Source organism: Ictalurus punctatus, chromosome 4 (assembly GCF_001660625.3).
Source record: "Ictalurus punctatus breed USDA103 chromosome 4, Coco_2.0, whole genome shotgun sequence".
Lineage (NCBI taxonomy): Eukaryota > Metazoa > Chordata > Actinopteri > Siluriformes > Ictaluridae > Ictalurus > Ictalurus punctatus.
The window spans coordinates 6,526,488-6,543,154 of record NC_071284.1 but is presented as its reverse complement, the minus strand read 5'-3'; the positions used below and the strand labels follow the sequence as shown (position 1 = coordinate 6,543,154).

At 40.7% G+C, this 16,667-nt stretch overlaps 1 protein-coding gene across 3 annotated transcripts; it reads right to left on the bottom strand.

Annotated features, from left to right (window-relative positions):
- Nucleotides 1-711: 711 nt before the first annotated feature.
- On the bottom strand, nt 712-16,379 carry clasrp (CLK4-associating serine/arginine rich protein). Of its 3 annotated transcripts, none has more exons than XM_047152687.2 (21): nt 16,229-16,379; nt 13,963-14,105; nt 12,742-12,839; nt 11,240-11,341; nt 10,695-10,774; nt 10,515-10,599; nt 10,272-10,411; nt 8,602-8,698; nt 8,245-8,323; nt 8,039-8,112; nt 7,900-7,941; nt 7,609-7,791; nt 6,385-6,675; nt 5,694-5,873; nt 5,452-5,491; nt 4,453-4,513; nt 2,531-2,589; nt 2,372-2,418; nt 1,607-1,695; nt 1,434-1,458; nt 712-1,343 (listed from the first exon to the last, which is right to left on the bottom strand). In XM_047152687.2, exons 2-21 carry the CDS (start codon nt 14,059-14,061, stop codon nt 1,301-1,303), a joined length of 1,914 nt encoding a protein of 637 aa, XP_047008643.1. In that variant the 5' UTR covers nt 14,062-14,105; nt 16,229-16,379; the 3' UTR covers nt 712-1,300. The 3 variants fall into 3 exon arrangements, 2 of the variants coding, with proteins under 2 accessions (XP_047008643.1, XP_047008644.1); XM_047152688.2 differs by having other exon boundaries at nt 13,963-14,102; nt 16,229-16,353; XR_008393847.1 differs by lacking the exons at nt 712-1,343; nt 1,434-1,458 and having other exon boundaries at nt 5,448-5,491.
- Between the last annotated feature and the right edge of the window lie 288 nt (nt 16,380-16,667).

The window sequence follows — 16,667 nt, the reverse complement described above, 5'->3', positions numbered from 1 at the left end:
CTACTCGGGGGTCTTTCAAATGCGCAAATGGTTTGGTTTATTTTACACGTGGATGGGTTTATTATTCAGGTACTGAAGATCTTATTCTGATATCTTTATCAGTTTTGAAGTGGAGTTGGAAGAACAAACCAATAGTTGGGTTTTATTCATTTATGTTTATAATATTATTTTCCTTATATGATTTTTTAATTCATGGCTGTACCAATCAAATCGATCCAAACATGTAGCTGTTGCTCTTTATCTGTCTTGCATAAACAAAACTAATGGTTGTTTTGATGAGGCACAGCAGCACTGCCTTACACCCGTAAAATGCTTCTCTACTGGCTAAAGGATGTGGGTGAGGAGGAAGTGGGTTTATTGAGGTCGCCTAAAGACAGGTGTGTGTATGTTGTTTTTACTGTCCGCCTGATTTCGAAACCAAACCTGTACAATCTTTACTTATTTGTTTTAAACCTACTACCACGCGTTTACATCTTATATAGTAATGAAGTTACAGCTGATGAAGCTCAAAAAGGTCTACACTGCAATCTAAGGAGAGATCGTGGACCTTGGTTTACAGCTTAAGGCAGTGTTTTGAATGCTGAACTGCGCCATCTGGTGGCATAAATCAGAACTTTACAGCTTTAGGGAATGCGAGTAAGCTAAGTTCTTGCATTAACTGGTATATTTTAACACAACAGACTCATTAGGAAAACAATGACAGGCTTCAGGTAGATTTGTCATCATTCGGAAGCATTTTATTTGAACGTTTCAGTCTTGAGCATACTGCAGTCTATTCTGGGTAAAACATCACTGATGACAAACTGATATTTACAATGCAAGTGAAATTTTCCCCACCACAGATTTGAAGTGTTCAGAGACATTCGTATAGGAATATAATATATACAAAGGTGAGTGAGTTTATCTGCATTTTTAAGACAGTTCTGTGATGGGAAATACAAAATGAGGACACAGATGGGACTGAATTAACCCTATATACACAACTAACCTCTCTGCAAAAGCAATTCACATTCATAATCGGACTTTTCCTAAATTAGGAGAATATTCTTAAAGTTAAGGTATCTCTGTGTGCTCTGAAACATAACAGGATGAAGGAGGAAAAAAAAAAAAAAAGTGTGTTTCTGTTCAAATCAGATATTCATTTACACCACAGCGTAATCTGTCCTTTAAATAGGGTGCAGGTCAGGAGCCAGATTGCTCCCAACTACCTTTTAGATTTCTTTCCATGTATGTGCCTTAAATAGCCTGCCTGTTCTCTTTTCCCTAAATCCACTGTCCTCTCACAGTGATGGGCTCATCTTCAGTACCGATAGTATGGACTCCGTGATCTGGAACGGGACCTCCTGCCGGGGGGGACCAGAAACCAAGTTTAGCTCATAAAACTAAATTACTCAACAGTGTCCAATGTATTTATTTGGCATAATTTCCCCTACCTTCTGTATGAGCCATAATCCCGACCTGTAAGGACAAAGGAGTTAGGATAAGAATCAAATGATTTATACGTTTTCAAAAATGACATGGATATAGTACAGCAAGACAGAACGTAGCAGGGTCACCCAATATTCTGAAAACATGGCCATGGTTAGAGGTGTGTGGAATCACTCACTGTATTTGGAATTGGGTGAGGGCGAGCGACTCTGACGGCCATACTGCCTTTCCCACTCATCCCTCTCTTTCTCTCGTCGCTCTCGCTCCCTACAATGCACACTCCTCATCAGATTACATACGCCACTTTTAAAAGTACGTTCACATGAAGCCACAATTTCAGTGAGAGCTCAACATCTGAACTGACATTGACACGCTAAAGCATAAAAAAAGCCTTTAGCTTGAATGATTCCTCAGACCAATCCTATGGTGTGTGGTCTGATGTTTCTTCAGTTCCCCACTCGACTTTAGTTCCTACCGACATTTAGTTCCCATGTACTGTTTAATGTGCAAAAATGGAAGAAAAACCCATAACCATGGTTTCTCATCCTGTCAGTCATATATGACCTTTCTTTGCATATGTATAGTGACGTTACAAAGAAAAACAAAGCTTGGAAGGAAGTAGCAGAGCTCTTTGGTACATACTGTACATCCTGGCACATACATATGTAGCTAGTAGAGTGAGATTACTTATCTAATCTGTCAGTGAAGCTAGTATGATGCCCAGCACATTACATGTAAATCAAACAACCAATTCTCACACGGAATAGTTTATTCATTAATTTATGCTTAGCTGGCCATACAAGCTATATATAGCTAGTACCATTTCTGTCAATGCATGCACAATAGTGGTCACTACACACCCACAAGACACAAACGAGAGACATGAATGGATTGTGATTTGCTAGTGTGAATGCAGGATTACAAATTTTTCAGCGCATCTTACTTCATGCGAATTTTGCGTGCCATAGCTCTCAGCACTCCTTCGCGCTCCTAAGCAGAGATTTAAAAAAAAAAAAAGAAAAAAAGTCGTCATTAGTGTATGATAGAAAGTCGGAGTTCTACACTGAGAACTACGAAAAACCAACAAGCGCCATATAGTCACCTGCCGCTTGTGCTCCTGCTGCTGGATTTTGACCTGTGCTGCCTTCTTATCCGCCTTGGCTGCAGGGTTACAAACATAGTATGAGAGCTTAGTACATTCAATGTTCACTACTATAGAGTCTTTAGTATTAGAAATGCTGTATGTGGTAATGACACACACACACCCTACATGCCAAATACGTTAAAGGTAAAAATGATTATAATTACTCTGTGGAATGGGAACATAAGCTTGCAATGCTGTGGAAAGGTACTGAGACAGTGAAACGTAATATCCATTTTTATCATATGAAAAAGTTTTCTATTTAGTCTCCCTTTTTACACAAGACATGATATCCTAATAAATGTGTGTTCAAATTCTAAGCCGGTGGACAAGGACCTCAAAAACTCAAAGCTATAGTTTATCAAATTTTCAATCTACCCTTAACACAAAGAGTGGATATGTCAAAATATTATATATATATAATATATATATATATATATATATATATATATATATATATATATATATATATATATATATATATATAATATATATATATATATATATATATATATATATATATATATATATATATATATATATATATATATATATATATATATATATATAATTTTTATTAGTTTTGTAGCTATCCGGTCTAAGAAGTGAGGGAAGCTTGTAGCCTCCAGTTTAACACCAGGCAGACTGCACGCCTAAAATCACTCTCTCTTCAAACCGCATAGAATGATCTTAAGCATACATGCATATGTGGTTTCTGACACTGTATGATACTTTAGCGCCAAAATTAGAAGGCAAAGGATGTCACAACCGTTGTGACTGTAGACTCACTTTCTTCTTTAGCACATAGTTTGGTAATCTCTCCACGATAGCGCCAGACTCAGGACGGAAGCCCAAAGTTTTGGGGAATTGTATAAAAAATACAATTTGAATGATTTTCTCTCTTGCATTTTTGCCAACTTACAGTAACCAGTCCACCTACTGAAAACCTGCACGAACACGTGAGAACATGTGAAACTGTACACAGACAGTAACCCGAGATCAGTATCAAACTGGGGTCCCTGGAGCTGTGAGGCAGCAATGTTGTCTGCTCTGTCACCATACCTGATTTGTATTTTATATATACATATACATACACTCACATTTTTATATATATATATATATATATATATATATATATATATATATATATATATATATATATATATATATATATAAAAATAAAATAAAAAATAGTCTGCTATTTTCTTGAATGCGTTATGATTTAATGGTATGATTTAAAGTCAAATGATGACATTGAATTGGTGAATGTGTGATGATTCTGAGGTGTGGTTTACACACTGCTGAAATGGAGGCTATACGTTTCTCTTACTTCTTTGCTACATTAGCCTAACTGCTTCAGTGCAAACTAAAGGAGCTGATTCTGGAGTAAGGCAAAGTACTACTGGGCGCTGTGGCTCAGGTGGTAGCGCGGGTTGCTCACTAATTGTATGGTTGTCGGTTCGATTCCTAGCCCACATGACTCCACATGCCGAAGTGTCCATGGGCAAGACACTGAACCCCAAGTTGTTCCCAATGGCAAGTTAGCGCATTGCATGGCAGCTCTGCTACCAGTGTGTGTGTGTGTGTGTGAGAATGGGTGAATGAGACACAGTGTAAAGCACTTTGGAACCACTAAGGTTAAAAAAGCACTATATAAGTGCAGACCATTTACTATTACTCAGTTGTTTGTAGCCAAATAAAAGTTTTACACATCCCATGGACACTTCTTTGTTTAGAAAGAATACTTAAATTTTTTAAATGACTTAAAGTCATTTATCATATCAATTAATAAATTTGAATTAAAAAAAAAAAGAGAAAAAAAAATCAGCATCATCTCTCATGACCTGTATGTGGCACCGTGAAATAAAGGGTTTAAGACTCACATTGCTTGTTGAGAGCCTTCTGCATGCGCAGCTTCAGCTTCTCTTGGGGGGTCATCTTGGGCTGTAAGGGACATGCTGTTATTAGAACACGATGTCTGAGGACGTCTTGAGAAACGCAGGGGGATTATTATACTACAACAGGGCTTACGTAAGGGCACAGATATCTAGACATTATCCTCAAGTTGTATGTGCATGTGTTTTCTACTCAGATTTGGTTCTTAAAACATTCGGAGATTGTTTATAATCACACACTGTACATGGAAAAGAGCTGTACAATGGCAGCAGTGGATTTTCAACAGCGTTGGACTTCTTTTTGCCTCAGGTATTTCAGCGGTGTGGGTGTGTATAGGAGTGGCTGATTTTGCCTTTCTTTTGTCATTCTTTCCTTTCACGTTAGCGGTCAACAACAAAACATCTTTATCTTTTTGCTGCCATCATACAGTTTAACCGTGAGACTTCAGAAACAACGACAGCATGAACGTGTGTATGCTTGCAGGTAAGTAAGTAGTGTTGCGCTGCCTGTCCCAGCATGCCCCACTACTGAGACCAGAGCACCTGGGTTCTCTCATACAGCTCTTTAACAAAACACTTCTCTCACCACATTTTAGACAGGGTGAGAACACACAAATACTCTTTTTGTGTATATATTAAGATTCATGGGTCTGTTCTTAATCTCTCTCTCTCTCACACACACAGACACACACACATTACATATAATGAGGGTTAACACAAGTTCAGAAATAGGTGCCCTTGAAAAGACCACTGTGTTCTGGGAACAGAGGGCACTGTGGTCGCCCGGCGCACTGACAGAGATGATCACCATGGAGACAGCTAATCTAATGTCATTTCAAATGAGATCGGAAGCTCTCTGAGGAGCCGGGATTGAATGAGGTGGGTGGGCGCGTGCCTCAGAACTGATTGACAACTGTATCGGCCTGTCAGGAGTGAGGGAGGCGTGGTCTTTAGCAACAAAATGAGCCATATCAAATTCTTACTGACTTTGGCAGCTCCCGTCTCTTTACCACCCGGAGGTTCAGGCCTGAAAAAGAGAGAGATAAACAGATTTTGTGAGGAGCTGTGCTTATACATATTCTTAAAAAACCCCCCAAAAAAACAACATCAATAACAAACCAAAATTCTGTTTATTCGTTATTAATAGAGCATTGAATATACCATTAGCGTCTAGAATAAAGTGATTTCAATGGCTGATGCAGTGGTTGTATAATGCAGACATAACTCACTTTCTCTGTTTGTCAGGAACAGCAGTGGCGGCAGGCTGGGCAGAGCGAGAGGAAGGGGTGGGGCTGCGACTGGCAGGAAGTGAGCGAGATGGGCTTCGGCTGCTGCTGGCACCTCTCCTGTACCCAGAACTCCGGCCACCACGGCGACCGCGGTCACCTGAGCGAGAGCGAGAGCGGGACCTGCCAAGGGAAAGTGACCGTGTGCTAAGGAACATCTCTTTTGGGGGGGGGGGGGGGGGGGGGGGGGACTAAGTGACAGAACAGCTTCCTGTGGTGGACGTGTTTAGTGCACAACTGAATGTCAGAGATATACAACGTAGACTAATAATAGTAGCACAAGCTACAACTAATAATGTTGCACAAGCATGCATTTAAACAGTATTGTACGATCATTTCATAGATTTGTCACAGAAGCCAGTTATTCAGTACACAGTCATCTCACACTTTTCAAAATTTTTTTTTTTTAAATACATTTTCACGTGATACATTAGATGGCCAATAGCGGACAGCAGGTTTATTGGTATGCTGTTGTTTTCCCATTATCATGTCATATTATCATAAGGAACTCATGTGATTCAAGAATACCGGTCTGTGTGCATTTTTCTACATATTGGTTTAATTTCCTTTTGTGTAAAGTGTGCTTAGAGGTACAAAACCATTGTAAGTCCATTTATCATGTAATTCCTCTCACCTGGTTCTTCTGCGAGATGTGTAGTGCCTTCCTCGATCTCTTTCCCTGTCTATGGAGCGAGAGCGTGTTCTCTCGTAGCGTCTCCTAGAGCTGCTTCCTCGTCTTCCGCGTTGCCACGACCGAGAGTGTGAGCGGTGACGGGAGCGCGAGCGGGATCGGGAACGGCGTCCGTCTCTATCGCGCCCGCCACGCGCACGCCTACCGCGCCGGGACCGCGAAGAAGAACGAGACGAGCGGCGCGAGGAAGAACGTGAAGAGGAGGACGAGCGGCTGGAGGAGGAACGTCTCTTTCTGGACAGACGTAAAAACACAGACGCACAAAGTTATTAAAGACTGCCATGGCAAAACAGCCCACAAAACACATACTGTGTGCAGTGATCAATGCTGTAACCTGGCATCTCAGGAATAGATTAAGTGGTTTGGTTTAAAGTGTTGTGTCAGTAGTGATTCACCATTTTATTTCCTTTTTTGTGTAGCTTTAGACTTAATATGGGTCAATAAAAATAGCTTACAAATACACTGTATGGCCAGAAGTATGTGGACACCTGACCCATCACACCCACATGTGCTCTTTGAACATCCCATTCTAGATTTAGCCCCAACTTTTATGTTATAATAACCTCTACACTTCCGGGAAGGCTTTCCAACAGATTTTGGAGTGTGGCTGATTGGGCAAATCCCATTAGTGAGATTAGGTACTAATGTCGTCTGAGGAGGCCTGGGGTGCAAGTCAGCATTCCAATTCATCCCAAAGGTGTCCAGTTGGGTTGAGGTCAGAGTGGAGTTCTTCCACTCCAGCCTTGGCAACCTTTGTGCGTAGGGGCATTGTCATGCTGGAACATCTGGGCCCCATAGTCTCAGTGAAGGGAAATCTTAAAAACTTGTGTGGAAACAGTTTTGGGGAAAGAACACAACACACACACAGAGACAGACACACAGACACACAGCTCAGGTGGCTGAATACATTTGGCCATACAGTGCATCTGTGCAATAGCCCTGAACCTCAGAAACTGCTTGTGTTTCTGCAATTACTTGTCGAAGTCCTCACACACAGCTTATCTGTGTGAGTGCGCCAAACATTAGGCACAAAAAAACCCAAGCTAAGCCGGTGACAAGACCTTAACAAAACCACCCAAGTTCTATCACAGTGCAACACACATACAACTGACAGGAGAAAACATCCAACAGAAAGCCAGGGGGAAGCAGAAAAAGGAAGTTACCGACCGGGAGCCCCTGCTATGACCTGCAGGGTTGGAGGGAGCATGGGTTGACTGGGCAGTAGGTGGGGCTTGTGCAGCTGCAGTGCCCTCGTCTTCGCTGCCCCCGAAGCTGGTGATGAAGGTGATCTTATCGTTGCCTGGGGAACGCGAACGGGAGCGTGACTCGGAACTTGACTCAGACTGGGGTCTGTCGCAGATGACAGAGGGCAAAGAAAAGAGAGGAATCATAAAAGAGCAGCTCTACAGACAAGGCCATGCACTTAACTAAGGCAACTTAACATATCCTTACACTCACCGCTTGTAAGGGTCGTAAGTCGGACTGTCTCGTCTGGCATAACTGCAATTAAGCATGAATTCACGTGAGTGAAGTGTGCTAAAACAGGGGACAGCATTAGAGCTTTGGTGTTGGTGATGCAATGGTTATACTGCCTTACCTGGGAGGGCTGATCTGTCTGCCTTTCATATACTTTTCTCTGAACTCTCGCCTCTGTCTGCGGGAGCGCCGACCCTGATACACACATACAAACAGGTTTTGAGATCATCTGACCGACACACGGCTACCTGCCAAACGCACATGCACACAAAAATACCAAGAAGGCCTCCGAAGTCACAGCAGCAGAATAAGTGGTTTCGTTCTTACCGAGTACATAGCCTTCTCGGCCTCCAGCGCTTTGGCATGCTTTATGGCCTCCACTTCCTCCTTGTCCTTTCTCAACATCCTGCCACAAAAGCATGTCGGTTATTCAGCCTGCCACATGCACACCGTTCTGTTTCGTTGTTAAATCTCATCAATAACTCCACCAAGGAGCTAACGTATCAGCTTAGATCAGTATTTCCCAGCTCTAACACATCATTCCACTGATCAAGGGTTTCTGAAGGTAATGATTTGCATCAGGTGTGTTGAAACAGGGGAAACTTGCATGTGCAGTGCTGGGGGATGGGACCAAAAAAAAAAAAAAAATTTGTGATTTAGATAAAATGTCAACAACAAACAGACCAGACAAAGTCTCCTTCCGCCATGCCATAAGGAGTGGCCATCTTGTTCAGCTCCATCACCTGCTCTGGGTTCAGTTCATCCACGTCCACCTCGACATCTAGTGAACAAGGTCACAAAGGTCACTTCAGCATACCTGAATGTAATGAATGTTCACAGACCAAACATTTAGCCAAAAGTGAACTAATAACTTGGGAAGAGGGCACCAGCAAATCAGCACTTCTGGGTGCACTTACACACCCGGCATGGAAAACCACACTTATGTGAGAGTTGTGGGCCTGTTTGCTTGCCATGTTGTCTACTGCTATAGGGAGCATGATGCTTCAGCCATCAGAGCAAGAGTTACTGCTCACAGTGCTGGCAAACATTCAAACTTGTAAACACTCAATCAACCAAAAGCGATGAAGCAAATTTAGTTGCAGAGTATGCCGTTTATTTTCTATAAGTATAGTTTTGTTTATTTTCTAACACACACTTTTAACGTCAAATAAAAAAGCAACAATAAGATCTAAAGCAACCTCCTAATCTAAAGCAACTGTTTTAGTTTATAAAAAGATTAACAGTTTAATGTCCAGGCACGCAGACACTGCGCATCGGGACTGGGATCCTGAAAGATGCAACAAGTGGATTTAAATTTTATTCATGTTCACTACTGGTCAAATGTTTAGACACTCATTCTTTATTTTATTTTCTCCACATTTAAGAGTAATGATAAAGTCATCAAAAACACAAATGGAACTATGGGAATTATGTGGTGATAAAATATCCTAAATAAATCAAAATAATTTAGTATATATTTATAATTTTAGTATTTTAGCATCTTCAAAGTAGACGCCCTTGTCAACTAGAATTTCCAGAAATGTATTCTTGACATTTTCTCAACTGATTTCTTGAGGAATCTCCCCGAGATGCTTTTTAACCAGTATTAAAGGAATTCCCACCTATGCCGGACAAATATTGCCTGCTTTTTGGAATATTTCGCTCCAAGTCATCCTTTCAAAAAAATGTTTGTTTTTTTTTAAATAAAATTTTTTCTAATGAAAGAAATGAATACGTTGGCACAATTATATTTTTGTCAACAACACCGATTTCAAACATTTAATCATACAACTTCAGATCAAAAGGTTTTTAAGATCATGAGAAACATTTCAGCTGAGTGTCTCCAAACTTTTGACCGGTAGTGTAGGTGCAGGTGGTCAGATGGACAAAGATTGGATATGGGAGCAAACTGGGTGTTTGGGACACATTTTCTGCATTTATTCATCTTCAGTACCTGCTATATCCTTGTTATGTTCAGTTTCACATTTGTACAATGGTTTAAAAAACCATCTTCTGTAGCGCTTATCTTACACGGGGTCACGGCTGGAGCCCAGGGAACACCCTGGAGTGCCAACACATTGCAGGCCACAATCACTCAGACGTTCACACACTACAGATAATTTGAAAACGCAGGTCAGCCTACAATGCGTGCATTTGGACTGGGGGAGGAAACCGGAACAGTTTGAGGAAACCTCAGAAGGACGGGGAGAACTTGCAAACTCCACACACACAGGACGGAAGCGGGATTCAAACCCCCAAAGCCGGAGGTGCGAGGCGAATATGCTAACCACTAAGACACTATACAAAAAAACAAAAAAAAACAAAATCAAAAAGAGGCAGAACATGAGACACACCAATGTCAGGAATTACTTCATCCTCCTCAGACTCGCTGTTCTCCGAGTTGTCCTCATCCCCTTTATCTGACCGTGCATCAGATTCTGTGACCGTACTGTCCTCGTAGGTGTAGCCGATCTGAGCCTTCTTCTCAGCAAGCCTTACAGATAAAACAAACAAACAAACAAACAAGGATTTCCTTCAGAGTTAAATATGAGCGACCTCAAATCACCCATCACGCCGCTGTGCCGAGATGAACTTACTTTTTCTTTTCGTCCTCGTTCGGTTTCTGCAGGCCGCCGTACAGCTCGTCCACATATATCTGATACAAACACTGCTCCTCAGAGACTACAAAAAGACAACATTAACTTAAACACGGTTCCCGCGTAACACTATCCATGCGCAATTGTGTTTCGTTCAAGCCCATAGAAAGTTTCACTTACTGCTAGCGAAGTCGTTCTGCACCAGTCCTCGGTAACGTTCATAATTACACTTCCTCTCCTCGCTCTCCTGCTCCGGAGTCCTGCAACCAAAACATTTGTTAACTCGGTTGAAAACAAAACACGCTGTATATAAAAAGATTGTCCGTAAAACGAGGCATCGATTAATGCTGGGTTAGTGCTCACGTTGCAATTCTGTATTGAGTAGGTTTACAATGCTTTTCATTTGGAGCAGAGTGTGTGTGTGATGATGTTCACTAAGCAGCTCCAAGAGAAATCGCAAAGCTTCAATTTGGCTACAAAAATGTGTCAATCAAATCAGCTGAGTTCAAGTTATTCAGCCAAAATATTACAGTACTTTGTTACTGTTAGCCTGGGGCCACTCTTTAATTTACGAAATGACGCCTCTGACTATGATAACTGTACGGCAATTGAAGACCCATCCCAGCTGTTTGAGGTATCTTTAGCTTATTTAAAAGATGCACATCCTGATAGCTCAACAATTCCAGATCATTATCCATAACACAGAAGCTTGCTTGGAGACTTACGTGGTGCTCATCAGAGTAGGCGTATACGTGGGAATGTAGTCCAAGTGCGCCCTCACGTCAAACCGGTCAATCATATTGTTGGTGTCCCCCTGCCAAGGCATCCTGGAAAAAACATGTGATTCACAGTAATTCTAAAAAATATTGATATATCCATAGTGTCTGCTTCAGGACAAACTTATACAGGAGTGGACAAAATGATCAATTTGTTAGCCAAAATCTCCGGAGCGCTATCCAGTTCCATGTTTTGGTTGGCCAGAAATATAACTGGTTGGGCTAACATTTGGTAGCGGTCAATGTAATAAATTAAGACAAGTTAGATAGCAAGTTCTGAGCGCTAATACATAGACAATTGTATAAATCAATTGTAGGGCACGATTCGGTCATATTCATTATCCTTTTAATAAAGTCCGAAAACATTGCGTTTGCAAGTCTCAGGCCGATGTATTGAGCTGTGGTGGTCTCTCCTTGCATCACAAACAACATAGTATTTGGGGAGCGTCTTTCTTGTCTCTTAACGTGTTTAATGTTAAGAGACAAGAGTTGAGTACGTATTGTGCTAGCAGGATATATGATGATGTTATTTTGCTTGGTTTTATCAATGTTTCCACAAACCTGCATGGTCTTGATGCTGAAAAGACTATAAGTCATCCGTGCATGCTAATTAAAGTCCTCATGAAATCTAAATTGAAATTTTGTGGCTTTTAGTATGAATATGTTCGCCTTAAGATTATCTATAAACTGGTGTGCTCCAAAAGAATGACAAAATTTGCGTTGAGAGGATATATGCATTTAAAATGTCCAGTCTCTCTCTCTACCACCAATAAAACGATCTTGATGATGACATTCTGCACCGCAGCTTCTCATCAGATTTTCTGCCCAATCAAATGATCTCTAGAATCTGAAGTGTCCCACCCCCAACATTATAAAAATTACTATAGAAATCAGCAACCGTGGGTCATAAGTGTGTCTTTGGCTGTTTGAATGTTCACGTTTGATTCAGTTTTGCAGCTGTAAGTTGGTGTTAAGAAGGAAATGCAACATGTCGTTATTGTTCGGGCTTGCATCCAGTGTACTAACTGTCAAGTATGGCTTAACCCAGGCTGTGAGGTATGCTAAACGCTATTAGCTATTTAAAAAGGGGGCAGAGCCACTCAGTATGTCCAAGCCTTGGCTTCCTGTTTCAGTGGAAATGACGTCAACACACTGAATAACGTTGCGCGTTTCAAGGCATTTCACGGGGACTTTAATAGTAAACATACATGGTGCAACAGGCAGTGAAATTCAGAATGACGAGCTGAGCTTGTTTATTAAAGAAACAACGAAAAATTCTAACCTACTGAACCTACTTGTCTGCTGGGCAAATCTGTATGAAAACACTAATAAAACGGACATATAATCTTTACATCCTGGCAGTCCGGGCTACTGATTTGTCCACTCCTGCTATGAAGAAAAATGAACATAATACAAAGTCCAGGTGAGAATTGCAGGCACAAGTAACTCACATGTTGGCTGGACTCTCAGCGGCCAAGGCTACAGCCGGATCAAGGTGGATTTTATAGGCACGGCCATGAACCTGCAGGAACTGAGCTGGGTCCTTTTTCTGCACAGAGGAAAAACATGGCAGGGATACAAAATGCAAAATGTGAATAAACAGCAACAATTACATTTCTTTAAGAGATCACCTGCTGAGGACAAGGATGGATGAGAAGACATGTTTTTTTTTAAGCAATGCTTTATTAAAGCAGCAGCATTGGACATTACATCAGCTGACAAACATTATGAGATTGGTCTTGTATGATCATTGGTTGTCTGATGTTTATATTTTGTAGTGTTTGGAAGAATATATTATAAAGATCATGCAAGAAACCACTGATGAAAGGTAAAAAAAAAATACAAATAATAAATAAGACAAAACAGATTTACTTTTATACATTATATACAGTTGAGGTCATAAGTTTACATACACCTTGCAGAACCAGCAAAATTTTAATAACTAAAAAAATATATATAAGATTGACCAATAAAATTGCATTTTTTAAAGTTTAGTTCTGCCCTGAATAAGCTTTCACATACACAGATGTTTACATCTAGTCCACAAGACACAATAATAACCGAATTTACACAAATGAACCAGTTCAAAAGTTTACATACGCTTGGTTCTTAATACTGTGTGTCGTTACCTGGATGATCAACGACTGTTTTTATGTTTTGTGATAGTTCTTCATGAGTCCCTTGTCTGTCCTGAGCAGTTAAACTGCACACTGTTCACCAGAAAAATCCTCCAGGTCCTGCACATTTTTTGCTTTTCCAGCACCTTCTATACATTTGACCCCTTTCAACAGCGGCTATATGATGTTGAGATCCATCTTTTCACACTGAGGACAACTGAGGGACTCGTACACGACTATTACAAAAGGTGCAAACATTCACTGACGCTCAAGAAGAGCAAGGGGGGTGTAAACTTTTGAGGATGATCGATGTAAATTATTTTGTTTTAGCACTGAACTTCAGAAGCTTCGTAAGATATTTACGTTTCCCAGAAGAAAAAAATGTATAACTTACACCGATCATCCAATTGCAAAAATGCAATTTTTATGATCTCTCTTATTATTATTAGTAACATTTTGCAGATTCTGCATGGTGTACATAAACTTATGACCTCAACTGGTACTACTGCAGTAGGTTAAGGAAGGTGATGAGTTAAAAGCCTGATCTCTGCCTACAATTTTCTCGTAGTATTCCCGCCGTCGTTCCCCACGGCGTTTGTAGTCCACCATCATGCCGCGCAACTTGCGCTCATGTTTGCGGGCCTCCTGCCACATGACGGCTCCGCTGGGGGTTGACGCGCGGCGGGGCACGGCTGCTGCTGGAGCACAGAGAGAGAAAACACATTATTCAATATATCTACCATCTACTTATTCATCAATCTGTTTTTCTACAGCCGAGTCCAACAGGGTGCATAGAGAAGGCGGCAAAAATTATTTATATCAATGCTCAAAAGTACATGTTAAACAGAAATCAAAATATCAGTATCTGGATGTGTTATATTCTCTTACAACAGCTATCCCCATACTTATGCTTGTATATAACTATAGTCACTTTTACACTACACGGTACAGCACGACTCAACTCGCTTTACTTTTCTGAGCTTGCTTTTCCACTGCGGTTTAGTGCCGCCTCAATGTGGGTGCCATCTTTCACTTGCCTTCATGCAGGAATAATGTTGTATTATCGAAGCCCTGTACAAATACACGGTCAGGCCGTATTCCAAACACCTTTCCTGTTCACTGAACACGGACCCTATTAACGATGTAAGATATCGGTGCTCTAGAACCTACGCAGTGCTCGATACAACTAAGTTAGATTCAGCCGCGACAGGAGTGACTTCGATAAACGCCTGTTTGGAAATAGTTAACAAGCGAGATGTAAAAATCTAAGACATTTACTTTTTTGGCAGCCGCTCTTATCCAGAGCAACTTACATTTATCTTATTTATACATCTGAGCAATTGAGGGTTAAAGGCCTTGCCCAAGGGGCCCAACAGTAGTAGCTTGGCAGTGCTGGGGCTTGAACTTCTGAACTTCTGACCTTCTGATCAGTAACCCAGAGCCTTTAAACACTGAGCCACCACTGCCCCAGACAGAAACCTTTGCTGTGATTTTATCTGTATTGAGAGAAGTGATTTCCATTAATAGAATATTACCGTACACAAAGCATGTATTAAACCACACATTTATTCAGGCGCAATACAGAACCACTCCTTAAATAGAATTCCCTACTCCATCAGAGAGTGGCTCATGTTTAGTATCAGCTCGGCTCGCTTGGAACCTCGACCGAAGTGGTACTAAAAAAAAAAGGTAGCAGGTTCCAGGTACTATCCACAGTGGAAACCCCCCCAGTAGCAAGCAGAGTCAAATCAAACCGTGCATTAGAAAAGCGCAATTAAATCTCTGATCTCTTTCAGATCAGCTTGTGAACAAGGCCTTCTTCAAATTATATCTGGAGATTGAAATCTTCATGACAACGTTGATTTTTTTTTTTTGCTATCAGATCTTCTTAAACATTTTTCTCTGCTGATTTTCCCTTAAGCTTTGGACTCTGGACTTGTTCCACACCCAAATTGAATCTGTAATGCATATACATATTTTTTCTAAATAAAGATGATGTTTTCGCTTTTACACAAACCATGGGAGGAAGCAACTCACTTTCACACTCATCTGCACATACACTTAAATAAATTAATCTCTCTATATTTATCTGTTTAACGTTAAGTCAGGGAAATCTGATGATGCTTATACCATACAATCGATAGCATAAAACGAACAAAAATATTAAACAGTTATAACCAGGCATGCAACATTGATTAAAATGCCGCCCAGTCTTTTATTATAATTACAAAAGAAAAAGTAATTCCTGCTGAAATGGTGAAAGAGGAGTCATTCAAACGAGCTAGAACTCTAACCTTGTAAAAAGCACTGTTTGTAGCCTATTAGCTGAGCTAACTTTTGAATACTAGCCTATGTGCTGCTGAACGAACTCAGCCACGCACCCAGTATATAAATCAGACATTACATTACATATGGCAAATTATACTCTAAATTATTTGGCTAGCTAGTTAGTTAGCGAGCTATAATGATGCGTTTCAATGTATTCCAGCTAGTTTAGTTAGCCTCACGTCTGCTTAATTGGGAAGTCAATACTGGCCTTTTTTTTTTTTGAGCTATTAGCCAATTATTACATTACGACATTTACGACGAGCGCGCTGATAACAAAACAGTAAACATTATCAAATCCAAATACGAACCTATAACCGTGTATCCGGAGCTAATGTTTGGCTAATTTATTAGCAAACCGCCTGCTATGCTAACTGCTTTGCTAAGACTGAGGAGCTAGCTAGAGAAAAAAATCGCTTATACGCATCCCAGCTGCGACGCTTTCGCTACATATAACACATTTAGTTGTTTCTGTGCGAGTTGAACGTTAGATTACCTGTTTTTCGTTTATTTATAGAGGGAAAAAATGAGTATTTCTCCCCCCCAAGTGTGCATAGAGGACAGGCGCTGTAGCTAAAAGTTATGGCAACGCTTTGCCTGCGCCGTTTGCAGTATTGCTACAATGCACACCCCTCTAAAACACAGTTGGTTCATTCCAAACTGACTGACGGCCAATGTTCCGAAGGTCACTTCTATTCAGCGTACTATCCTTGTTGTAGGGGTGTACAAATCTCGGATTTGCACACATTCGCCTGTTGCTAAAATAGCCATCAATCCCGTTATGCAGATGTATCGTAACACATTAAAATAAATAAATATAGGTACATTTCTTTATTAAAAAAAAAAAAAAAAAAAAAAACTCGAGTGTTGTCCTTTAGTAATCGTGGGGGAAATCAACGCCCCCTCAACGTGCAATGGACCATCCATCCATTTTC